This window comes from Neomonachus schauinslandi, chromosome 15 (assembly GCF_002201575.2).
Source record: "Neomonachus schauinslandi chromosome 15, ASM220157v2, whole genome shotgun sequence".
NCBI lineage: Eukaryota > Metazoa > Chordata > Mammalia > Carnivora > Phocidae > Neomonachus > Neomonachus schauinslandi.
In genome coordinates, this window is record NC_058417.1 from 46,635,733 (window position 1) to 46,662,714 (window position 26,982).

At 39.0% G+C, this 26,982-nt stretch overlaps 1 protein-coding gene across 1 annotated transcript in view; it reads left to right on the forward strand.

The window, feature by feature from the left end:
* HELZ (helicase with zinc finger) overlaps positions 1-26,982 on the forward strand; it is a 160,032-nt gene that overhangs the window by 107,614 nt on the left and 25,436 nt on the right. The window contains exons 23-30 of the mRNA XM_021678518.2: positions 1,372-1,576; positions 8,486-8,537; positions 9,298-9,488; positions 11,201-11,408; positions 18,268-18,347; positions 23,064-23,637; positions 24,057-24,300; positions 25,341-25,857. Of these exons, the coding sequence (XP_021534193.1) occupies positions 1,372-1,576; positions 8,486-8,537; positions 9,298-9,488; positions 11,201-11,408; positions 18,268-18,347; positions 23,064-23,637; positions 24,057-24,300; positions 25,341-25,857 (2,071 nt within the window). The remainder of the gene's footprint in view (positions 1-1,371; positions 1,577-8,485; positions 8,538-9,297; positions 9,489-11,200; positions 11,409-18,267; positions 18,348-23,063; positions 23,638-24,056; positions 24,301-25,340; positions 25,858-26,982) is intronic.

A 26,982-nucleotide genomic window follows, 5' to 3' on the forward strand; every position in this document is an offset into this window, starting at 1 on the left:
ATATAGGCCTGAAATTTTTTTGGACCCATTTCTTAAACTTACCTTTAAAAAAGTAGAAAAGACATATGTAAGAGAAACATAGTTCAAAATTAAACCCTGCAAAGTTTTATGAATATATTAATAACCTAATTCCCATTCATATACTAACTTTTATAATATAAACCTTTTCATTTATGCTTCTTGAAGCCATCTTGATTACTTCTTGTCCACCTGGACACAAGGATACCAACTTGGAAAGAAACCATATCATTTTATAGTGTAATAAAACATTATTTGAACCTCCTATTAAAGATAGGTATGCATATTTATAATGGTCATTTAAAATTAAAAAAATTTTATGTTGTCTTTTGTAATATGTATTTAATATTTTTAATATTTGGAGATCAGTTTCCAAACCTATAGGAAAACAGCTGTCCAACTGCAACAAGTTTTTGAATGTATTTTTTTCCTTTCCTGTTTATTAATTTGATTAGGAAATGAATAGTCAACATTAAAATTCACATTCCAGCTTCCTGTATTTTTCATAATTACTTAAAAACTCTCTTAGTCAATTAATGTTCTGCTTGTTACAAGCATCTGTTAAGTAGGAGAAAAATATAGGAATAGCTAGTTATTTAAGAATCTTCCATGCGGCGCCTGGGTGGCTCAGTCCTTAAGTGTCTGCCTTTGGCTCAGGTCATGATCTCAGGGTCCTGGGATCGAGCCCCACATCAGGCTCCTTGCTCCGCGGGAAGCCTCCTTCTCCCTCTCCCACTCCCCCTGCTTGTGTTCCTGCTCTCACTATCTCTCTCTCTGTCAAATAAATAAATAAAATCTTAAAAAAAAAAAAAAAAGAATCTTCCATGAGGATTATCTACTTTGTGGCTCAGATTTATGTCCTGAGTTGGCTTTTCTTAGTCATCTAGCACCAGGCTCCTTTGGCCCCATAATTCAAATCGGTCTGATTTATGTATGTGTCTATATTTGTATATGTATATAATGTATATGTGAGTATGTCTTGAAGTACCAGATCATCTGTAAAATGAGGTAGCATCAGTTTTGAAATCCTTACTTATTATGTGGATAACAAAACTCATTCTAGATTGGTGGATAATTGAGCATTGACCACATTACTTGCATTGGTCAGCCAAAATTAATTGAGAGCATAATTTGTATTTTCCACAATATTTGACATGACTATAGTTTCAGAATCAAACTTCTGGAGTCTTGTGATCTGGTGGAAAGATTATACCTGAATCATAGTCAGATGAATGTTGATCTGAGGATTCGGGGTGGGAAGCGGGAATTCGAAACTATCTTTAGTTGCTTATGTTCATTTCTGTGATTTTATCCACTGATACTGTAAACTGATCTTCTAAATCTTTTCTGTAGGAAATTTTGGGAACGGTTTATTGCCCTGTGTCATGAAAATAATAGCCTACACGGAATCACTTTTGAACAGATCAAAGCTCAGCTAGAGGCTTTAGAACTCAAGAAGACGTATGTGTTGAATCCGCTGGCACCTGAATTTATCCCCCGGGCTCTAAGACTGCAGCATTCAGGAAATACCAACAAACTGCAGCAGTCACCCCCCAAGGTAAAGCCTGCTGATGGAATCCAAGAGGGTAGAGGGAGAGAACAGCACAGAAGGGTCCAAGGTTCATTGGGCTGCAAGTTACTTTAAGCATTGGAAATGAAGGTTACATTTGGCGGCAAGCAGTTTCTGCAAGGAGCTTGTCTAGTTTGGACATGTAAGTGAGAATACAGTGTGGTGTGTAGCCGTGCTCAATGTCCTAATCATCCTCAAAAAAGTTTTCAAGTACCTGGTTGCTTCTGGTGTCCTTTGTATAATATCTCCCTGTCCTCTCTACTGATAGGCTTTTCTTAGCAAGATGTGAATAAAACAAAGCAGTTTAAAAGACTGTCAACACTCATTAAAAGCATGCCCTTAGAGCATATTATTACAAGGAATAATATTATATAATAGTGTTTGTAGAAAACAGTTCTAATCCTGTGTTGCTGACCAATTCATTTCAAGTAATATTTGACACAGTGAAAAAATTTGGTTGACTTGAAGATTACTCTAATTGATTTGACCTATATTTGTTGTGTAAGAAGTAATCCAATCAGGAGTGGAGGTGGGTCGGTCAGGGCCATGTCTACTTTTGAACCATAGTTATTTCGGGCAGGGACAGCTGGTGTATTTGCTACAGTGCCTGAAAAACATATGCTTGCACTTACCATCTAGAAAAGAAAGTTATGAGAATGGCATGTTTAGTATTCTGGTTTTTTTTGGTGTGTTTATAGTCATCAGTATGGTATTAAATTAAATGACATGAATGAAGTAAAAGAATATTTCAATTTGGGGCTTCATTTTAAAAGTGTAAAACCTGATGTGTAAACAGTAATTAATGGTTTAATATCTTGAAAATCTTTCAGCTAAATAGGTATTAAGCTGAGAAGAGAACTACTTCTGTGTTAAAATACTGTTGTGTGTTACTAGTTTAATAAAAATGGACCGAATGTGCAGTAATGTTTAGTGATTTGGGATTTCCAGGGGATTAAGCATCTTGTATAAATGAATCTTCTAGATTTCTAAAGCTTAAACTATTAATAAATTGATCAACTTATTTGTCAGATAGTTAAGTTTCTTCTGTGTACCAGCTGCTATGGTAGGTGCTAGAGAAGCCTAGATAAGCGGATTAGGCCCCCGGAGTCCTTTGCAGCAGATGGTGGAGGGTGATGGTCAGAGGAAGTAGGTGGATTCAAGGCAGTTTCCATCACAGAGATCTTGTTTAGGAGTCCACTGAGTAGATGGGGATAGTGCTAGACTGAGGGGACATTTCAGAAACTAGGATATAAAAGCTCCATTAGGGCAGAGATTTTTGCCTATATCACTTACTGTGCTAGCCTTGGTGCCTAGAACAACACTTGGCTCATCATAGGTGCTTAAAAGTATTTTTTAGATGAATGAATGAAGCTCAAGAAAGAGCTTATACAGAAGGCCAGAGGTGTGAGAGAACAGGCTCTACAGGGATCAGCAAGGAGTTTAGGGTGTGTGGGGAGTAGGGAATACATTTTTTTACTTTACTGTTTTTTTTAGTTAAAATGTTGTAAAATCATTATACCCTTTGCACATCCCTAACTACAATAGAGTAAACTCTTCTTACTGACTTGAGAATGTAAGCATCCATTTATGTACTATAGGTGCAGCTAGATTCAAGCCATGATACCAAATGTGGACTGACCCTAAGCAAGATCCTGCAGTTTGCTTTTTGTTGTCATTTTAAAGGTGAAGTAAATATATGTTCAATCCACTTGCTTTTCTAAAACCATAAACTCCCTGAAAACAAAAATCCTCTACTATATACTTTTTATGGCCCCTAGTGCCTCGCCCCACTCTTTGCATGTAGTGGGTGCTCAGTAAATATTTGATAAGAGAATAATGGTTATGATGCATCAAGTAGAGTGTAGCGTGGCTTCTCTCTCTCTCTATTTTTTTTTTTTGGTGTGGCTTTTCTCTTTTATTTTTATTTTTTTAAACTTACTTATTTGACAAGAGAGACACAGCGAGAGAGGGAACACAGCAAGGGAGTGGGAGAAGGAGAAGCAGGCTTCCCGCTGAGCAGAGAGCCCGATGCGGGGCTCGATCCCAGGACACTGGGATCATGACCTGAGCCGAAGGCAGACGCTTAACTACTGAGCCACCCAGGCACCCCGGCTTTTCTCTTTTAATAAGAGGATTGTGTAATTTTATTTTATTTTATTTTTTTTTTAAGATTTTATTTATTTTTTAGAGAGTGAGCGAGAGAGAAACAGCATGAGAGGGGAGAGGGTCAGAGGGAGAAGCAGGCTCCCCGCTGAGCCAGGAGCCCGATGCGGGATTCGATCCCAGGACCCTGGGATCATGACCTGAGCCGAAGGCAGACGCTTAACCATCTGAGCCACCCAGGCGCCCGGATTGTGTAATTTTAATTAATGGCCAAAACAGCCATTGCCCTGATTTTTTTTTTTTGACTTTTTAGAAAATATTCTTCACTGATACAACGCATATCGTCTGTTGTTTCTATGTCACTAACACAGTGGTTCATCACATTTTTATATTTAAAGCATGTATGAGAATAATCAATAATTTTAAACAACTGAGGTATAGTGAGCAAGAGGTTATTTTTGTCACTTTATCTCCTTTCTCTCCTAGTATTTTCTTTTACTTCCATTAAATTGTTTTGAGGTTTGAATTTGTGCTAGAGTTTTGTTTTATTTAATTTTCTATTGTAGGAAGTTTCAAACATATTCAGAAGTAGAATAGTATAATGAATTCCTTGTCATCTAGGTTTTCTTTTTCTTTTTTTTTTTTTTTAAATTTATTTATTTGAGAGAGAGCGAGAACACGCGCATGAGCGTGAGGAGTAGAGGGACAGGCAGACTCCCCGCTAAGCACGGAGCCCAACTCGGGGCTCAGGCCCAGGACCCTGAGATCATGACCTGAGCCAGAACCAAGAGTCGGATGCTCAACCGACTGAGCCACCTGGGTGACCCCCTGTCATCTAGGTTTATTAATTACCAACTTAATCTTGTCTCATCTACAGACCATTCCCCTCCTTCCCCCACCAGATATACACACTGGAAAATTTTGAAACAAATCCCACATATTTTATTTCATGTGCTAGAGTCTTTTGATGAATGGGGATTTACTTCATTGCTAGAGAAGGATGCTATTTCTTTCTTTCTTTTTTAAAGATTTTATTTATTTATTTGACAGAGCAGCGAGAGAGGGAACACAAGCAGGGGGAGTGGGAGAGGGAGAAGCAGGCTTCCCGCTGAGCAGGGAGTCCGACGCGGGGCTCGATCCCAGAACCCTGGGATCATGACCTGAGCCGAAGGCAGACACTTAACCGACTGAGCCACCTAGGCGCCCCAAGGATGCTGTTTCTGAAAATGTGATACTAAACCATACAATTTCCCCTTAAGTTTTCCTTAATGTTTAACTTTTAACACAGTTCTGTGCATAAGAAATACTAAAAATTAGTATTGGTGATACAGTTAGTATTGACGATTTAAATCCCAGTCTCATTTCATGTAGATGCAGTCATCAGAAGCCTGGCTGATAGTTAAGTGCTCCAGGACCTGCTTGCTTAGGGTTGTGTTTGGCAACAAAACATGCCCCGAGCTGTTGAGCAGTCACATAACTTTATGTAAGAGGTCCATTCTGTGATGGTGTTAGCGAAGGTACGGAGTGTTAGGGCTCCAGGAGCCAGTTGTCCGAGCTGGCCCTTTATTGCCTCCCTCTCTGCAGGCATCATTTATCGCCAAGCGCCTGTTTCATGGGCGCCTGCAGAATTAGCACGGAGAAAAGCAATTTGCCTGTTTTCATTCCACTTACTCCTAGGGCATTTGCTGGGAGCAATGTTTGGAAGCTTTGCTAAAATGGAACAGATTCATTTGCGCACACACTAAAAACCGGACAGAGCATAGATAATACTCAGAAATGGATCCTCTAAAAAGACCGAAGCATTATTTTATAGATTCTAGTTGTGAGGTGTTTTCATTATCTGTCTCCAGCTGCTTGTGTTGTGTCTCACTGTCCGGACATCAGAAAGCATGTCAGTCTGTGTACTTTAGTAGCCGCAGTGCCCAGCTGGGCATGGGTGGACATGTGGTGGGCCTCATTAACATTTGTTGAATGTGTAAATGTAAAACAATGTGTGAAAAAGTAAATATTTGAATAAACGAATGGTAGAGTAAAAAGTCCTTACAAACTATGTTGATGTGAGCTATGTTTGCTTATAAAAATCCTGACATTCTACTAGAGGTTCACATTCTTTCTGAGATTTATTAGCAAACTTTTGGAATTATCACTGTGGAATGACTTTTATAGACAGTTAGTGCTAACCCTACTGCTACATTATTATTTTGTTTGTAAGCTACCAAACACCATATGATTATTCTACGGACCAAGTACACTTACTGCCCAACAACTGCGTGCTAAGTGGAAGCATCTGAGTAAGGTACCTCCTGCACTGAACCGTACAGAGTGCTGAATTATACTTGTAGAGGTGCATATCTTTTCACATGATAGACCCCAAGTTGCTTTTTAATTTGGTGTATCCCACAACCCAGAGTGCTGATGTATATTGTCTGGCCTGCTTCCAGCTTTACATATAGGATTAACCTAGACTGTGGTTATTCTTTGTATTGGTTTCCTATTGTTGCTGCAACAAATTAGCACAAACTTAGTGACTTAAAACAACACAAATGTATTATCTCACATTTCTTTGGGTCACATGTCCCAACCCTTGGTTGGTTTCTTGGTGTTGGGTCTCACAAGGCCAGGATCAAAGTGTTGGCTGACTGGCCTCTTATCTGGAGGCTCTGGGAAGAATCTGCTTCTGAGTTCATGCAGAATCTATTTCCTTGTGGTTGCAGGACCGAGGTCCTTGTTTCGTTGCCTGCTGGAGCATTCTTAGCTTCTGGAGGCTTCTCTCCTATTCTTGCATTTGGCCCTTGTGTTGTCTCAGAGTGACCAGCAATGTATTAAATCCTTCTCTCCCTTGGAATCTCTGACTGCCTCTTCTGCCACATCTGTCTGACTCCAGCTGGGGAAATTTTTCTGCTTTTAGGGCTCATGTGATTAGAGTGGGTCCACCCAGATAATCTAGGATAATCTCCTTATTTCAAATACACCACTTAATTATATCTGCGGAGTCACTTTTGCCACATACATGGCATAGTCACGGATTCCAGGGATCCGGGTGTGGACATCTCTGGCGGGCTGTTCATACCACACTATGACTATCACTGTTTTCTCTGCATGCTGCACGTTCACCCCTGCTTGATGGTTCATTAGAGGCTAAGGAATCGAAATGGTTTGCTACCCTTTTGGAATAGTCTTCTCTCCTTTCTTCCATCAGTGTATGTGCCTCAGCTGCTCTTGATGTCACTTCTGATTGCTTCTGCTTCTGAGCTTCCCACCTATTTCCACCATCTCTGCTGCCTGCAACGCTCACCTTTTCATGGTTTCTTCTTTCTCCTGCCATGCTTTTCTTATTGCTCCTCTATTCTTCAGAAGTTTGTTTTTTATAGCTAGTGCCAATCACTGGGAACAGTCTCCGGATTAATGGACCGACTGTGATTCTTTTTTGAGTGTTTCTTCTGACTCTCTAAGAGTTGGAGCTTCGTTGCCCTTGTCTGCTCATAACCAGCCTACCTGACCGCACGCCTTTGATGTTTAGTGCTGACTTGAATAATTAACATTGTGACAGATAGGGAGGTAAATGAAGCGTCACTGTACTTTCGCTTTGGCCAGGAAGAAATTTTTTTCCCTGCTATAGATGTTACCACCCCCCCTTCAATTTTCAGATGTTATGTACAAATAACAGATTTGTGTGTGTCTAAGGCTAAGTTGTATTACGCGCTACTTGTGTTGTATCATCATGGCTTTGTGTGTTACATTTAGCCAATAGAGCGAGAAAGACATTTTTTAAAGTCCAGAAGTTCAGAACCATTGTCTCTTCAAATGTTGTTTCTGCCCTAAAATCATCCCATTTCTAGCATTGCTTATTTAATATATCTTCAGTTGATGGACATTTAGGTTGTTAACATATACATATAAACAATGCTGTGATGAACATCTGTGCCCAAATCCAGTATTATTTCATTTGGATAAATTCCTGAAAGTGCAATTATTGGGTTAAAGTGTATATACATTTTTGATGCTTCTGGTAATATTGCCAAATTGCTTTCTAGAACATTTGTACATTCTCTTAAGCAGATTGTGTCAGTGTCTTTTCCTATCCCTTTAGTAAATTTTACACTTTAAGATGCCATGAATCATGCTCGAAATACCATAAGTCCCAAACCATGTTTATGTTCACATGGTTGTTTTAAAGGTTTTCATCCTCAGGGATTGAAGACTGATGTTTTTCCCTTGAAAAGCAACTTTTCATTTCATCATTTAATTAATAGAAAATTTGTAGAGAAGCTGCAAAGGAACAGAATTTAGGTTTCAGTCACATTGCTTATTTCTTTTTATTTAAAAAATCATTTAAACAAAGAATTTTAGATACCCTTAATTTGAAGCTGAGAAAATTAGAGGCCTAGCACCATGACTTAATATTTATTTACTTATTTATTTTTTTAAAAGATTTTATTTATTTGAGAGAGTATGAGTGGGTGGGAAAGGGGGTGGAGGGAGAGGGAGAAGCATACTCCCCACTGAGCAGGGAGCCCTTCATGGAGCTCGATCCCAGGATCCTGAGATCATGACCTGAGCCAAAGGCAGACGCGTAACTGACTGAGCCACCCAGGCGCACCCCCCCCCATGACTTAATATTTAAAAAGAAAGTTGACTCAAAGCAGTCTAATGGTTATTGATTACAGACTTGCAGTCTTTGAATTTTAATTGTTGCTGTATATATTCAGTTTGCATAGGATTAGGAAAGTGGTTATTGTTTTCCTAATATTAAATGTGTTTAAATTATTATACTTCTGTTTTTTTTCTTTAAAGGGGAAAAGCCTCCATCATACCCAGAATGATCATTTCCAGAATGATGGAATTGGTAAGAAAATTAGCTCTGAGATAACTTGCTTTTATTGTATAAGAGATTTAACCCCAAACTTCATCACTAGAAAGAGGAGGATGGGGAGGAGGCGGGGACACACACACACACACACACACACACCCACACACACACTCTCACTTTGGAACTCACTTAACTCTTTTATTCAACACATCTGGTCTTGTGAATTCTCTTATGCTGTTTCTGAAAACAGGTGATTTATATTTAGAAGTTTTGAGGAAAAACATTTAAGCCCATGCAACAAGAGTTTTGGGAAAATATATTCTACAAATGTTGGGTCATTGAAATTTCAAGATGAAGTTTATTTAAACGATTTAAAATATTACAAATTGTGCTTTTAAAATAATAATTGCTTAACCTTCATTTTGTACAACCTTCAGTTGTAAGCCAAAACTTAATTGTGAAGGATTGTATTTATTTTCCTAGTCCTAGAAGAATGTTTACTGAGTGTGTATGGTTTTCTCTCTTGAAAGACACACCTCTAGCTTCTTGGAAGACATTTACAGTTATACTGGTTTACAAAAGGAATACTTTGTATATCTCAAGCTAATTTTAGGGAACATTGTAAAATGGTTATGTGTTTTTAATATGCTTTGCTCTTCCACATTGGTATTTCTTTGATTATAAGATATCTTAGGGAAGACCTGGGAAATAGTATTTTGCTGTTGGTGATTTAAATTATTCTTGTCTAGAGGAATGTGTACAACTACTGAGTGCACCCTCTCTCTTTATTTTTCAGTTCAGCCCAATCCTTCTGTACTTATTGGCAATCCTATTAGAGCATATACTCCTCCACCACCTCTTGGACCTCACCCAAATTTGGGGAAATCTCCAAGCCCTGTTCAAAGAATAGATCCTCACACTGGGACGAGTATTCTTTACGTACCTGCTGTCTATGGAGGGAATGTAGTTATGTCGGTGCCTTTACCTGTAAGTGGACATTTGAGATACTTTCTATTGAATAAAATAAAATAGGTTTCATTAAATTAGTAACTATCCCAAATAGTGTTGTACCTTTTTTAAAAAAATTTTTCGGTGCCTGTAAGCTTTTATAGCAGCTCTTCCTTTAACCTTCAGATTTTGAAATGACCAAAGAAATATGAATTGTTGCTTACAATTTGTTACTAGGTTATCAGTGGCTATGAAGAAATCTGTAAATTGGATGTTTTGATTGAGAAGCCTTTGTATTCTTTTAAAATATTTTTACTGGGAAAATTGAGCTGAAAGTTAACATAGCTTATAAATTGTTCTCTTGTTTTATAAAGTGATGCTCTATTTTATCTTTTACTTTTTTATTCTTACATAATTCATTAACCTTTCCTAAGAAATATAGTTTTTTGGAGGAGGCAAAGAAGCTCTCTGGATCTGTGAATTTTTTTGAGAAATTTCACTCCTTATGAAATCTTACTGGTACTTAAAAACATTATTAAATCCTTTCTAAGACAATAGATATTTAGAGGGCTTCCATCTTGTGTATAGCCCATTTTTATTCCTTTAAGATTCTTTAATATTTTGGTAATTTTGTTAATTTGCTTATATAATAATATTTCCAAATTCGGGAATTTTAGCCTAGAAAACATATCTTTCATTTAAGGCAAGTATTATAATTTCAGGCAGAGGTGATTACTGCCAGGGATTTTTGGCACCTCCCACCACCAAAATGGAAAAATGCCTAGCTGTATAAACCTTTCTCAGCCATATTGATCACGATAGTTTACAATTACAGCAGCCAATGAGAATAACTGTCAGTAAGAAATACGTAATTCATGCCCACTCCCCATAGCTGACTTATTTCTTCCCAGACAGCCTGGCAACATTATACATCATTTGCTTTAAATAGTAAGTCCTTTAGGATTTATATTTCATTTTACTAGGTCAAAGAGGCTTTTATTATATAAGATTTTTTTAGGAGTCTGCATTTAACAGTTATATTACAGTAAGAGGGGCAGTAGCTTAGATGTCATTGTATTTATCCTTTTATGTTAGTACGCAGAGATTATATGTTTAGATAACACCTAAAGAAATGTTCTGTTTCTGTGGTTTAAGGGAAGAGTTGAATTAATCAAAAGCATTAATTAAACTAATAGCCTGTTTGAATTTTCCCTACAGTAAATGGACATGAAATGATTGGGTTATTCATGTAAAGTTGGAATATGTGTATTTTGTGTCGAGACTCCTTAGACTAAATTCTTTCTTAATTTTCCCCGTTCTCTCATTTAGTCTATTAAACTATGTAACTATGCAGTTATAATTTAAAAGATAATTTCCTTGGTAACCTATGACATGTATACATTCATATTGGGGGGAAATGTTTCAAGATTATAAAATGATGTAATGTGTCAAGGAATAATTATCAGTTTTAAGTCCTCAGTTTCTTCCAAACCTGAAAAACGATCAATTTTCCCTACACACTAAAGATTCAGGAAGCCAGTTTTCTTTTTTAAAGAAGCCAGTTTTTGACCAGTTAAGATGTAGCAGTAATTCTGCCAATTGTTACAATTAGCATTGACTTTGTAGTTATTCATTTTGATAAAATTAACATCTCTCTGTGTGTGTTTGCTCTTTCCTAATCAACAGCACTATGGCAGCTTGCCTTTCAAAATGCACGTAATGCAGTTATTTTATTTCTTGTACTAACCTAGGTACCATGGACAGGGTACCAGGGCAGATTTGCAGTCGATCCTCGGATCCTTACGCACCAGGCAGCGATGGCCTACAATATGAACCTCTTACAGACACACGGACGGGGGTCTCCCATACCATATGGCCTTGGGCACCACCCGCCTGTCAGCATAGGGCAGCCACAAAACCCTCATCAGGAGAAGGAGCAGCATGAGCCAAGTCGAAATGGTGAGCTGCTTCACTGTTCTCATGTTCCTGAATTGATGATATGCCTGTTTGTATCAACATATAAAGTTCTTTTAACAGTATGATTATTTTTTTTAAAGATTTTATTTATTTATTTATTTATAGAAAGCATAGGGAGGGGCAGAGGGAGAGGGAGAGAATCTCAAGCAGACTCCCCGCTGAGCGAGGAGCGCAACACGGGGCTCGATCTCACGACTCTGAGACCATGACCTGAGCCGAAACCAAAGAGTTGGTCGCTCAGCTGACTGAGCCACCTAGGTGGCCAATATTTAGAGTGTTTTAAATGATAGTTCTTTAAAATTGAGCTGGAAAATCCTCTCCTGTTAAACATTTTTATTGACCCAAATTATTTTTGTGCTGTACTAAACATGAATGCTACTCTTGATTTAAAGTAGTTCTTATGTAAATCACAATCTCCTGTCTACTTGAATTATAAATAAGGAAAAATTACCCAGTCTGCTTTTTAAAGTCAGGTTTATTGAGGTATAATTTATATACAGTAAAATTCACTTTTAAAACATATAGTTGATGTGTTTTGACAAATACAGAGAGTTGTTCACCACCATCAGAATCAAGATATAGGATATTTCCATAACTCACAATGTTCCCTCATATCCCTTTGTGGTCTGCCTTCACCAACCCCCGGCCCTGGGCAACCACTAATCAGGAGTTTTGTCTCTAGTATGTCATGTCAATGGAATCACAGAGTATAGAGTTTGGTGTGTCCAGCTTCATTCACGTAACTTAATGCTTTTGAGATTCATTCATGTTGTCTGTGTCAGTAGTTCCTTCCTTTTTACTGTTGATTAGTATTCTATTATGTGGATGCACCACAATGTTTCTATCTACCCATCATTTGATGGTCACCTTAGTTATTTCTATAATTTTTGGCTCTTATGAATAAAGTTGCTGTGAACATATGTGTGAACATACGTTTTCATTTCTCTAGAGTGTATTCCCAGGAGTAAGATTGCTGAGCATATTATAAATACATAGGTGACTTTATAAGAAACTGCCATGCTGTTTTCCAAAGTGGTGATCCATTTTTCATTTCAGCTACTAAGTAACGTATGAGATTTCTAGCTGTTCCACATTCTCATCAGCACTTAGTGTTCTCATTCTTTTTAATTTTACCCTTGCTAGTGGGTATGTGATAGTATCTGATCGTAGTATTAGTTTGCATGTTCCTGATGACTAATAATGTTGAATATCTTTTCATTGGGCTTACTTGCCCTCTGTATATCTTTCATGAAGTGTCTATTCATATTTTTGCCCACTTTTTTTATTAGTGTGTTTTATGAAGTTATAAGAGTTCTTTATACCTTCTGGATACAAATCTTTAATTAGATACATGTTTTGAAAATATTTTCTCCCAGGCTATGGCTTGCCTTTTCATTGACAGTATCTTTCAAAAAGTAGAAGTTTCTACTTTTGATAAAATTCAGTTTATCCATTTTTTCCTTTGAGTCATGTTTTTGGTGTGGTGTCTAAATTTCTTTGACTGATCCAAGATCACAAAGCTCTGTGTTTTTTTCCCTAGAAATTTCATAGTTTTAGCTCTCACATTAGGTCCATTTTGAGTTAAGTTTTATATGTGGTGTGAGGTGAGAATTCAGATGGTTTTTTTGTTTGTTTCTGTATGTATGTGTATATATATATATATAGCAACATTTGTTGAAAACACTGTCCTTCCTCCATTAAACGTAGTGCCTTTGTTGAAAATCGATTGACTGCATATATGAAGTCTCTGTTCTGTTCTGTTGATGCACGTGTTTATGTGTATGCCAGATGTGCTGTCTTGATTCCTGTAGCTTTATGAAAGTCTTGACATCAGGTACTATGAGTTTTCCAACTTTGTTCTTTTTTCAAAACGGTCTATTCCAGGTCCTTTGCATTTCCATGTACATTTTAGAATCAGCTTCTCAGTTTCTACAAAAAACCCTCCTGGGATTTGGATTGGGATTGTGTTGATTTGTAGATCATTTTAGGGAGGATTGACATCTTAACAGTTTTGAGTGCCCCGCCCTCTTTTTAAAAGTTTTCAGTATACAACTCTTGCACAAACTTTGTTAGAGTGAAAGCTTAAATTAATATAGGTATTCAGTGTTACAGTTTTCCTCCTCAGTAGTGCATCCCACAAATTCTGATGTATTTTCATTTCATTCAGTTGAGTACACTTTCTAATTTCACTTGAAATTAGGTCCATGGAATATTTAGAAAGGGAAGTTTTAGTTTCTAGTTATTAGGGATCTTCTAAGAATTTTTATGTTACTGATTTCTACATTAATTCCATTGTGGTAAGAAAACATATTTTGTATGACTCAAACTCTTTTGAATTTATTGAGATTTGTTTTATGGTCCAGAATATGGTGTATCTTTGCAAATGTTCCATGTTCACTTGAAAAGAATGGAGTGTTCTATAAATGTTACTTAGATCAAGTTGATAGATAGAATTGTGCACAACTACTATATTCTTGCTGATTTTCTACCTTTTTTTTTTTTTTAAAGATTTTATTTATTTATTTGAGAGAGAGAGTGAGAGAGAAAGAGCACAAGAGGGGGGAGCGGGAGGGGGAGAAGCAGACTCCCTGCCGAGCAGGGAGCCCGATGCGGGACTCGATCCCGGGACTCCAGGATCATGACCTGAGCCGAAGGCAGTCGCCTTACCAACTGAGCCACCCAGGCGCCCTGATTTTCTACTTTTTAAAAAATATGTATTGAGAGGAGAATATTGAAATCTCCAAATACAATTGGCATTTGTCTATTTTTCCTTAAGAAGTTTTGCTTGATTAATTTTGAAGTTCTGTTATTAGGAGCATCAACATTTAGGATTATGTGTTCTTGATTAATTAACTCTTGTGAATTTGGAATGACTTCCTTTATCCCTGGTAATAGTCTTTGCTCTGTGATCTACTTTGCTTAGTATCTAATGTAATCACTTTAGCTTTCTTTTGACTAGTGGTGGCATGGTATATCTTTTTTTACCCTTTTTTCTTTCTTTCTTTCTTTTTTTTTTTTTTTTACCTATTACTATTAATCTCTGGGTGTCTTTATATTTAAAGTGCATTTCTTGGGGCACCTGGATGGTTCAGTCGGTTAAACATCTGACTCTTGATTTTGGCTCAGGTCATGATCTCAGGGTTGTGGGATCGAGCCCTGCTCGGGCTCTGCGCTCAGCTCAGAGCCTGCTTGAGATTCTCTTTTTCCCTCTCCATTTTCCTCTTCTCTTGTGCATGCTCTTTTTGTCTCTCTCATATACATAAAATCTTTAAAGTGCATTTATTTTATTTTATTTGTTTTTTAAAAGATTTACTTCTTTGGGAGAGAGGGAAGTGGGGGAGGGACAGAGATTGAGAGAGAGAGAGAGAGAGAGAGAGAATCCTAAGAAGATTCCCTGCTGAGCTTGGAGCCCTATGTGGGGCTCAATCCCACAATCCTGAGATCCTGAGATAATGACCTGAGCCAGAACTAAGAGTTAAGTGCTCAACCGACTGAGCCACCCAGGAGTCCCTACAGTGTATTTATTTTAGGTGGCATGTGGTTGGCTCTTAATTTTTTTTTTTTTTTTTTTAGTCCAATGTGACAATCTCTGCCTTTTAATTGGGGTGTTAGACCATTTATACTTAGGGGCGCCTGGGTGGCTCAGTTGGTTAAGCGACTGCCTTCGGCTCAGGTCATGATCCTGGAGTCCCGGGATCGAGTCCCGCATCGGGCTCCCTGCTCGGCAGGGAGTCTGCTTCTCCCTCTGACCCTCCTCCCTCTCATGCTCTCTCTCTCTCATTCTCTCTCTCGCAAATAAATAAATAAAAATCTTAAAAAAAAAAAAAAAAAGACCATTTATACTTAATGTGATTATATAGTTAGGCTTGATTTTGTCATCTTGCTATCTATTTTTAATTTGTCCAATCTGTTTTTTGTTTCTCCTTGACTTTTTTCCTGCCTTCTTTTGGATTAGTTGAATATTTTTTATGATTCCATTTTATCTCCGTTTTTTTATTATTAGCTATAACTCTGTATTATTTTAGTATTTGCTTTAGAGTTTATAGTATACATCTTTAACTTCTCACAGTCTACTTTCTAATTTGTATTTTACCACTTCATGTACAGTAAAAGAACCTTATAATATTTCAATTTTTCCTCTCCTGGTTTTTATGATATTATTATCATGCATTTTACTTTTACATATGTTATAAGCCTGAACATTGTTATTATTTTTATTTAAACAACCAAGTATCTTTTTTTTTTTTTTTTAAGATTTTTATTTATTTGACAGATTGAGAGAGAGAGAGACAGTGAGAGAGGGAACACAAGCAGGGGGAGTGGGAGAAGAAGAAGCAGGCTTCCCACTGAGCAGGGAGCCCAATGCGGGGCTTGATCCCAGGACCCTGGGATCATGACCTGAGCTGAAGGCAGACGCTTAATGACTGAGCCACCCAGGCGCCCCCAGCCAAGTATCTTTTTAAAGAGTTTTAAATAAGAACAATAATTTTTTGTATCTATCCATGTAGGTAACATTTCTGGTAATCTTTCTTTCTTTCTATATATTCATGTTTTCATTTGATAGAATTTTCCTTCTGCCTGAAGGACTTTTCTTAAAATTCCTTGTAATGTGAATCTACTGGTGATGAATTCTTTCAGTATTTGTATGCTTGAAAATATTTTTGTTTCACTTTCATTTTTGAGAGATAGTTTTGCAGGGTATAGGATTCTTGGTTGACAGTTTTTAATCTTTCAGTGCTTTAATGATGTTACTCTGCTGTTTTCTTGCTTGAATTGTTTCTAGTAAGAAATCTGATGTCATCCTACCTTTGTTTTTTATATGTAATGTGACTTTTTTTCTCTGACTCCTTTTAAGAGTTTCTTTTTCTACTGGTTTTAGTAGATTGCTTATGATATTCCTTGGTGTAGTCTTCTTCGTGTCTGTTGTGTTTGGGGTTTTGTTGAGCTTCTTGGATCTATGGATTTATAGTTTTCATCAAGTTTGGAAACTTTTGACCTTTATTTCTTTTTTTCTTTTTCAAAAATTTTTTAAAATTAATTAATTAATTAATTTATTTGACAGAGAGAGACACAGCGAGAGAGGGAACACAAGCAGGGGGCAGTGGGAGAGGGAGAAGCAGGTTTCTCGTGGAGTAGGGAGCCCTATGCGGGCTCGATCCCAGGACACTGCGATCATGACCTGAGCCGAAGGCAGACGCTTAAAGGCTGAGCCACCCAGGCACCTGACCTTTATTTCTTTGGAAATTTAACTTTTTTTTTTTTTTTTTTAAAGATTTTATTTATTTGCGAGAGAGAGAATGAGAGACAGAGAGCATGAGAGGGAGGAGGGTCAGAGGGAGAAGCAGACTCCCTGCCGAGCAGGGAGCCCGATGCGGGACTCGATCCCGGGACTCCAGGATCATGACCTGAGCCGAAGGCAGTCGCTTAACCAACTGAGCCACCCAGGCGCCCCTGACCTTTATTTCTTAAGATATTTTTTGTCTCACCTCCTCCTGGCTTTTTCAGGAATTCCAACTACCCAAATACTAGGCTGATTAAAGTTTCCCCACAGTTCAAGGATGCACTTTCTTTTTTTTCTCTTTCTCTTTTTTCTTTTTGTATTTCATTTTTTGTAGTTCCTGTTGCTCAAGTTCACTAAGTTTTTATTCTATAATGTCTAATCTGCTAGTTCCATCCAGTGTATTTTTCATCTCAGACATTGTAGTTTTCGTTTCTTGAAGTTTAGTAGTAACCGTATTCTGGAATGAAAATTCATTTTACAAATTTCCAGTGGCTTTCCTAAAAAAGTGATGTATATATGTATGTATGTATGTATGTATGTATGTATTTAAGTAGGCTCCATGCCCAGTGTGGAGCCCAGTGCAGGGCTTGAACTCATGAGCCTGAGATCAAGACCTGAACTGGTATCAAGAGTTGGATGCTTAACTGACTGAGTCACCCAGGTGCCCCATAAAAAAGTGTTTTTAAACAATAGCCCAAATCAGGGATTTTTTTCAAGGAATTTAAAACATCCAACAGTTAACTCTTATAGATTAAAATCCCTTCACGTGTGTGGGGCTCCTGGGTGGCTGTTGGTTAAGCATCAGACTCTTGATTTCGGCTCAGGTCATGATCTCAGTGTTGTGAGACTGAGCCCTGCATCGGGCTTGTGCTCAGCTGAGTCTGCTTGAAATCCTCTCCCTCTGCCCCTCCCCTTGCTCTCTCTCTCTCTCTGTCTCTTTCAAGTAAATAAATATAATCTTAAAAAAAAGAAAAATAAGATCCTTTCATGTGTGAAATAGCATTATTTAATTCTATTCTGATTGAATTTTTTAAATCTTAATTTGTTTCCTTTACTATTTATCATCCACTTATATTTAGTTTGCTATTACTTTTAAGTAGTGGTAACTACATTCCTTTCAGAATATCTGTTCAGTTTAGATTCCTTTGTTAATTGGGTTGGCATATTTTTGGATTTTTGCTTAATTGCGTTTGTGAATGGCCAAAGCATTGAGCAAAGGCTCAAGAATGCCAGTGCCTTTTGTGCATCTAGTTTAAGAAAACGAGGCTACAAATTCCTGGAGAATGGGCAGTTATCTTTGAAATTATTTCATGTTTTAAGGTCATTCCTTTATTAAGCTTTTGTTTTGACAATGAGGTTTACTTTAATTATAAATTTTCTTTCTTGCAGGGAAACTGCAACTCTGAAACTTTAGAAAAAGCAAATCCCAGGCAGTAGTATAAATCGATATAATGGGTGAAAAATGTTCAAAATATTCTGCTTCTGTCTAATAATGGTTAGTCACTGGAAATGTAACATTCATTGGAGACAGTTTATAAGAATTTTTAAATATTTTCTTAGGTAAAAGTGATACAAATAACCCTGGATCTGAAATTAATAAGATTCGAACACCAGAGAAAAAGCCTACAGAATCAAAACAGGTATGCTGCTTACATTTGGTGAATGCATTGTCCTGATGGATTTAGTCTAATTGATCATCTTGGAATCTTGACGTTTTAAAGAAAATTTTCTATCTTTTTATGTATGTCTTTTATGTTTATTGTTTCATGAGGATCTGGTGGGTTGTGTTATCCTCTCTCCCTTCACCTTTTCTTTGTGGCTACATTATCTGATTTATTCGTATACTTTTCTCAAATTGTGTTATTCAGTGATAGACTTGAATTTAGAGCCTTTCCATGATAAAGTACTAAGTGAAGACACAGCTATAGATGCGTCATTGAAAATAATTTCAGAATGCAAAGAGTTGTTATAGTGAAGAAGGAAGACCTAACTTCCTTAAGTAGCTTTAGCTTACCTTGTTCTCTCATTACACCTTCTGTATAAATCCTTAACTTTTTTAATTGAAGTATAGTTGACACACAATGTTACATTAATTTCAGGTGTACAACATAGTGATTCAGTGAGTCTGTATGTTATGCTTGCTCACCGCAGTGTAATTACCATCTGTCACTGTACAACGCTATTACAGTACCATTGATTATATTCCCTGTGCTGTACCTTTTATCCCCATGACTTACTCATGTCATCACTAATCCTAAATTCTTTTTCCACCCATTCATCTACTCTCCTTGCTTCTGTACTTGTGAACCAGTTAGGGAAAACCAAATCATTGGTTGAATTAGTGCCACTGGAAATCTCTAAGATTTTATTTATTTATTTGGGAGAGAGAGCACAAGCGGAGTGAGGGGCAGAGGGAGAAGCAGACTCCCCGCTGAACGGGGAGCCTGATGCGGGGCTCAATCCTGGGACTGTGGGATCATGACCTGAGCTGAAGGCAGATGCTTAACCAACTGAGCCACCCAGGCGCCCCTCAAGCGACCAACTCTTATGAACCCACTTCAGTTGTAGTCTTACTTGTCTTTTCTCTGGTATTTGTTACTATTTTCTACTTCATTCTTCTTGACCATCTTGTTTCTTTTGGTTTCTTTGACATACGTTTCTACTTTGTGCAACTCTAACATGACCTCTTTTATAAGTTCCTGCCCACCCCCTTCCCATCTGTCCCTAGTCCTTATGTTGGGGTTTCCCAGGGTTCTGTCACTGTCCTCCACTTCTCTGCATTCTATGATTTCTCACCATAAACTAGGTCAGTTCCATGGTTTTAAATCTCTGCTGCATGATAATGACTTCCAAATCTGTATTTCCAACTTGGCTGGCTTTAAGCAGCTGTACTCTATACTCAGTGACTTATGTCCCATAAGCAGCTCTGAGTCACGGTTTCTACAGCTGAGAGGACTTAGTACCTACTGGAGGAGTACAGATGAGGCAGCCGGTGGCCCCTCGTGCTGGAGCCTGACAGGAGCTGCCGTGCAAGTGGAGGTTCTGTGTGTGTGGAAGGGGATGCGGGAAGAGAGTAGGTGGCAGTGAGGAAGCCGTGGCAGCCCTTCTAGTCCAAGGCAGCGCAGGGTGCAATCTACCACAAGAGCCTTGGGTGCTGTGAGAGCCGCTGAAGCTGAGATAGCCAAGTGTCTCTCGTGTCCTTGTTGTAAAATTTCTCTTATGATCTTTCCCTGTTCAGGAACTAGGCAACCTGATAGACGTGTTTCATTTTCTTTCCACGCTGATGCTTTGTCCTAGGGCCTAGGGGCATGCCAATTCCTAGCTCTCCTTGACTCAGTGCCTCAGTATTAAGAGGAAAATGATGGAGGATAATCTGATTCTGGTAATAATTTAATTCTCAGGCTCCTTCAGACATTACAGTCCTCTATGCTGCTTAGCCCATTATTGTAGTGTCATAGAGTAGCACAGTCTTCCTTCTTTCCTTCCTTCCTTTACTTATTTATTAAAGATTTTGTTCATTAGAGAGAGAGAGAGCACGCACAGGGGGAAGAGCAGAGGGAGAGGGACAATCAGACTCTGTGCTGAGTACAAAGCCCGACGTGGGGCTTGATCCCCTGACCCTGAGATTATGGCCTGAGCCGAAACCAGCTGAGTGATTCAGGCGCCCTGAGTAGCACAGTCTTTTTTTTTCTTTTTTAAGATTTATTTATTTATTTATTTGAGAGAGAGAGAGGTGGGGGGAGGGGCAGAGGGAGAGGGACAAGCAGACTCCTGGCTGAGTGGGGAGCCTAAGGAGGGTCTGGCTCCCAGGAACCTGAGATTATGACCAAAATCAAGAGTTGGCTGCTTAACTGACTGAGCCACCCAGGTAGCACAGTCTTGATTAAGTTTCTATGACCGGCCTAGCTTCTTGTCCATGTCAAAGTCAGAAGTGAAGGAGGCAGCTTGTCCATAAACAACCTTGACACGTAATCATTACGATCTCCCTCATATGATCTGAGTATGCTTTTTCAACAGCATCTTATAGAAAGATGTATATCCCAGCTGAATGTAGCATCAGTCATCAAAAAGATGAAGATTTATGGGGGACAATGTTTGTTTACAAAGAACCTTAAGTAGGTTCTGAAACTTTGTTTTTAATTTTGCAGATAAAGTTTAATGATTTAATGTATAAAGCTTAAATCTTGGCTCATTGTAAATGGTTAATGAACTCATTATTGAAGACCATCCATATTTATAATGCCACTGTGGGTAATGGGCTCTGAGACAGTCAGAGAGCAGGCTTCGCAGCTCCTTGGGAAGACTGGGATGAAATTGTCATTCTTTTTTTTAAAGATTTTATTTATTTATTTGACAGAGAGAGCACAAGCAGGGGGAGCTGCAGGCAGAGGGAGAGGGAGAAGCTGACTCCCCGCTGAGCAGGGAGCCCGATGCGGGGCTCGATCCCAGGACCCTGGGATCACGACCTGAGCTGAAGGCAGACGCTTAACCGACTGAGCCACCCAGGCGCCCCTGAAATCGTCATTCTTCTCATTTCATCTTCTAGGCAGTTTCTATACACCCAGTGATCTTAAGGACCTTATTGGTCCAATTCAGTGGCAAGTCCATGTGAACTTAGTGATGAGAGATGAAAATGCGCCGGAGGCATGATAGGCACGTCGCTGCCGTTGTGATAGCTTGGTTGCCAGGAGTACCTCAGCTGCAGTTCAGGAGCAAGCTGCTTGTTCTGGGTTCTGGAGAGTGGTCAGTTCTGTGTTTAGCTTGAGAGCCTTTGGTGAGGCAAGTACTCTAAGTCCTCAGTGACTATTTCCACATTGAAACTTATAGGGAGATTGATATACCACAGCAGCTCATTGAGTGTTTTGACAGAGATGGGAAAGAAAAATTGCTTCTTTCCACGTTATATTTCTGTTTTCACACTGTCACCACTTACGATCAAATTTGGATTTCAGAAGGATGACAGCACTCTCTAGCTTACAAATCTTTGGTAGCTTAGCACAGTTTACATACAGGATTAAAAATGTTTATTCTCAGTATTTAATCATTCAGGGTCTTGTGTAATTGGGCTCTTGCAGTTTTATCTGATGTCAGGAAGGGGAAAACTAACACCTAAACAAGTGACGTTGTAGCTGTGTGTACACAAAGCTTCTCATGCTCCTCAAATCTGCCATATTTTTCTCCTTCCCCCCCCCTTTCTCCCCCACCCCCGGCCCCGTCTTCCTCCTGTGCGCCCCCCCCCTTCCCCCCCCCCCCCCCTCCTCCCTTTTTTTTTACCCCCCCCCCCCCCCCCCCCCCCGCCCCCTTGGTTAAGTTCTTACCTTTTCCTAGAATGTCTTTCCCACACTGGTAAATTTCAGCTGCCTGTGCAAGATTCAATTCAAACGCCATAGCCTCTGTGAAGCCACCTCTCATTGTCTCCGGCACTAGGCTCTCCTATCACTTCCTTTTGTTAACACCTCTAATTTTGTGTTTACTTGTTGGTACCCTCTACTGGCCTCCAAGCCTGGGCTTTGCCAACTTTTCCTGCGAGAGGCCAGATAGTACATCTTCAGGCTTTGTGGCCACATGGTTTCCAAGCAGTCACTGGGTTCTGCCACTGCTGTGAGAAAGAGGCCATAGACAGTGTGTCAGTGAACGGGGGTGGTTGTGTTCTAGTAAAACTTTAACTGCAAAAATTCGGTGGGCCGGAAATGGCCTGAGGATCATGGTTTCAGCCCTCGCTATAAGCTCTTGAGGGTACGGACTGAGTCTTTGTACTGCCTTTTTAAGTCTCCAGCATGAGGTGCAGTGCCCTTGGTAGGCTCTCAGGAAACGTTTGTTGAAAGAATAAAAGTCAATACCTAATGGCAAGAATTGACAACCAAATTGGTTATACAAAGGTGATAAAGTACTTATTTATTTGTTCACTTCAAAGTTGTTTAAATTGAGACAAGTATTTTTAAAATGAATATAGATATATTTGAAGAAAGAGATGTGTAAAAACAATAAAATTGGAAGGAAAGGACACATTTTAATGATTTATATCAGAAGGAAATAAATAGTTATCTTTCCAAGGAAGAAAGTGTGAAATTAAAAATAATGTTTTTAAAGGAATTAAAGTGGGTATGTTAATAAGAGGGCACTATCTCTTCTTAGGACTCAAGTTTAATATGCTTTTTTCTGTTTCATCTTTTCTAATTTAAAACATATTTATTCCCTCCTTTGATTGTCAGAAAGTGATTGACTGGGCACCTAGCACTCAGCTGTGACTGATAAGAATCTATCCTATCTTGTAGATGTGCTAGGGGTGGGAAAAGGTGGAGAGCCACAGGACCCAGATCTTCCATAGTTAAGAAAGACTTCTTATTTTTTTCTAGATTGATTTGGAATCAAATCCACAGAACAGAAGTCCTGAGTCGCGTCCTGGTGTTGTTTATCCCAATACCAAATTTCATCGCAAAGATAATCTCAACCCGAGACACATTAATCTTCCTCTCCCTTCTCCCCATGCACAGTATGCAATCCCCAGTCGTCATTTTCATCCCCTTCCCCAGCTACCCAGACCACCGTTTCCAATTCCCCAACAGCACGCTGCCTTGCTAAATCAGCAGCAGAGTAATTTGCCTGAACAACCAAATCAGATGCCACCCCAACCAAATCAGGTAGTCCCGCCACAGAATCCGTTGAACCAGCTGACTCAGCAGCCACCTCCTCAACTTTCTCCTGCCTATCAGGCAGGACCCAACAGCGCTTTCTTTAATAGTGCGGTTTCTCACCGACCACAGTCCCCTCCTGCAGAGGCTGTGATTCCTGAGCAGCATCCCCCTCCCATGCTGCAAGAAGGCCACAGTCCTCTGCGAGCCATCGCACAGCCCGGCCCCCTCCTTCCTTCACATCTGAATAACTTCACTGATGAGAACCCCCCAGGATTGCCTATAGGGGAGGCTTTAGGTAAGTTCTCCTGTCACTGCTGGATGTGACAAATTCAGAGATTATTTCCTTAAATTGACATGTACTGTGCAATATTAATTTGGGTCAAGATTGATTCATTTCTTCAAATAATGACAGCAAAGATCAGTTGCTTAGTGTAACAGTCAGAATCTTGTTCCAAATGCCAAGTGATATCAAGCATCCAGGTCATGCCAGTTTACATGATTATGTAGGTAAGGAAGAATCACCATCATCTTTATCATGACTTTAGTTACTGGCAAATTTAGAAAATATTGCTTTCTCCGAAACCCAAACTGTAGGCATTTCTTTGTCTCTGTGAAGAAAGTCTGGTTGCAAAAACCCTTGAGTAACTTGAAACCCCAAATTAACCTGAAACCCCAAATGCATGAAAATTTAAACTCTTCCCAAATATTTTGCAGATCGTATGCACGGGGGTGTAGCTCTGGAAACACTAAGGCAGCAGCAGCAAGTGCGGTTACAGCAGTGGAACGAGCATCACGCCTATCTCAGTCAGGGCAGTATTCCGTACCCACACCACCACCATCCTCATCCTCACCTCCAGCATCTTCCTCAGCCGCCCGTCGGGTTACATCAGCCGCCAGTGAGAACAGACTGGAAGCTCCCCAGCAGTGCCGAAGATGAAGCAGAAACAACAGACTCAAGGTATTTCTACAGAGTAAAAATAGCCTTTGAAATATGACCCACACCCCCTCCCCACACCCACTGTTTTCTTTCTTGGATGTCGTCCTTTAAGCCTCAAGTTGGAATATTGTCCCAAAGAAATTGGATGCTGGCCTTCTAGGCACATGCTACACAGTTCTTTTGATGGACTCTAAAATACAGAGAATCCATTTAGAAGTAACTGGTGCAAATCTGGGCATGGACAATCTGTTGTGGATTGAATATTAATGTGGCCCCTCGCTTTGTGGCTCTCCTGAAAAAGAAGTGTACCATCACTGTGAGCATTTTTTTCATACTCAGTAGTAATACAAGAAATGAATGGACACGGAAGTAAATTAGTGATTGAAAGTTAAAAATTAGAAATTTATCATCAGTTTTTTTTCCCAACCTGCACAGAATTCTGTCTTCTTTTAACTACAAATGTTTGAGTGTTCAGTCCTTATCCTAAACTTGTTTTTATGGCCAGTGTCATGTGAATGCAATGAAGTGTTTCCTAATCCCCCTGAACAAGGCCTACCATGATGGTGACTTTTTATAACAGCCAGTTATCAAAGACCTATCTCTATATGTCAAGGACAGTTTTTAATGCCAAGGGAAAAGAAAGAAATCAGGTACTTGGGCATATTTAGTGTCTTCAACTCAGCATGTATTGAGTGTTGATGCTCACTTTTTTTTCTGAAAGATTTTTAAAATTTATTTGAAAGAGAGAGAGAGCCCACATGTGCAAGCAGGGGGAGAAGCAGAAGAGGGACAAGCAGACTCGATGCTGAGTGCTGAGCCCAATGTGGGGCTCGATCTCTCGACCCTGAGATCCTAGCCAGAACCTAGAGTCTGATGCCTAACCAAATGAGCCACCGAGGCGCCCCTTAATGCTCACTTTTGAGATTAATTAATGTTAGTTTTAATGAAGTATTCTGATTTTGTCTGTAAAAATTAACACTTGTAGTTGACTAAAGCTCTCCTTGATGTGACGGAGCTTTTCTTTTGTTTTCTTTTCCTCATATTTCATCGTCTTTATGTAGGTTTCAAGACTTAATCAGAGAACTATCTAATCGTGATCAAAGTGAAACACGGGAACTAGCTGAAATGCCACCACCTCAATCAAGACTTTTGCAATATAGACAAATTCAGACTAGGAGCCCACCAGCAGTCCCATCTCCCCCATCCAGCACAGACCACAGTAGCCACTTTTCTAACTTTAATGACAACAGCAGAGACATTGAAGTAGCCAACAACCCAGCATTTCCACAGCGCCTACCGCCCCAGATATTCAGCTCGCCTTTTTCGTTGCCATCTGAACACCTTGCCCCTCCTCCCTTGAAATACCTGGCACCTGATGGAGCATGGACTTTTGCTAACTTACAACAGAATCACCTAATGGGGCCGGGTTTTCCCTATGGCCTACCTCCATTGCCTCACAGGCCACCGCAGAACCCTTTTGTACAAATACAGAATCATCAACATGCTATTGGTCAAGAGCCATTTCACCCATTGTCATCTCGAACAGTATCTTCTTCTTCGCTCCCTAGCTTAGAAGAGGTAAATGTCTTTCTTTTCATTTTTTTCCTTTTGGGATTAAATTTTTGTGAAAAGTGGTAGTATTTATTGATTTGATGAGAACAGTGGACAGATCTTACTGAATTTAATAGTCTTTTAAAGATAATCTTTTCTTGGAATTTATTTTAATTTCCCCTCTTATTGTGGTATTTCAGGCTTTGTAGAATGGTCATTATTGTTGAAACATGTCCCTTAGAGTCTTTTATTGCTGTTTTAGAACATTTAACATCTGACTGATCTGAGGAGGCTCTCCTTCAAGGAGCTTTTTGTTCTGTCTAATCCGGGCAAATGGTTTCTAGTGATTTGTCTTTTTACTTAAGTTACATTTGTCAGTTATAAATGTGTTAATTAAGCTTTCCGTAGATGTTGGCTTTCTCAGCCAGTGGTGAATTCCTAGTGCCGTGCTTTCTTAGCCTGGGGCAGTTGATACGCAGCAATACTGATTCCTGAGTGTCAGAATGGGCAGTGTACTTAATGTGGAATTGACTCTGCTCAACTGGGCATTTTACGGTAAATTTTAAGGTGGATTTTTATCTTAAAATACTTAGGTATTTCTAAAGAGCATCTCTATGGATCTTCGCTGAAATGAAAATCTTAGTAATTCCAAGTTATAAAACTTCCAAAATGGTACCATTGGTGTAGACTATAAACATGTTGTCTAACTGGTCCCCTTAAGTTTGCAGTGGTTAAAGATGATTATGTAGAAAGTTGGTTGTGGTCATTATCAATCTCAGATGTCTTCTTATTAAAACAGGATAAACATTTACAATTTGATACATGAAAGATACCTTTTTGACATTAGCTTCATTTTGGCAGTTCCTCGTTGATTTCTAAAGGCTTTAAAAATAATTCTCGTGTTTTGCAGTGCTGATTAAAAAGTCAAGTTTCATAGGGATGGTTCTATATCTTATTTGTAGAGTTTTGGAGGTAATTTGTTCAGGTTGTTCCAGTAGACATTGTTTGGCTCATCTCGTTTAATAACTGTCATGAAAACAACTTAATTGTCATCTGGGGCTCCTAATATAAATTGTAAGCATAAGATGAATTGGTATCTGTATATATGTATTGTGGGGATCTAGAAATTTAGAACCATAGTTTTAAAGATTT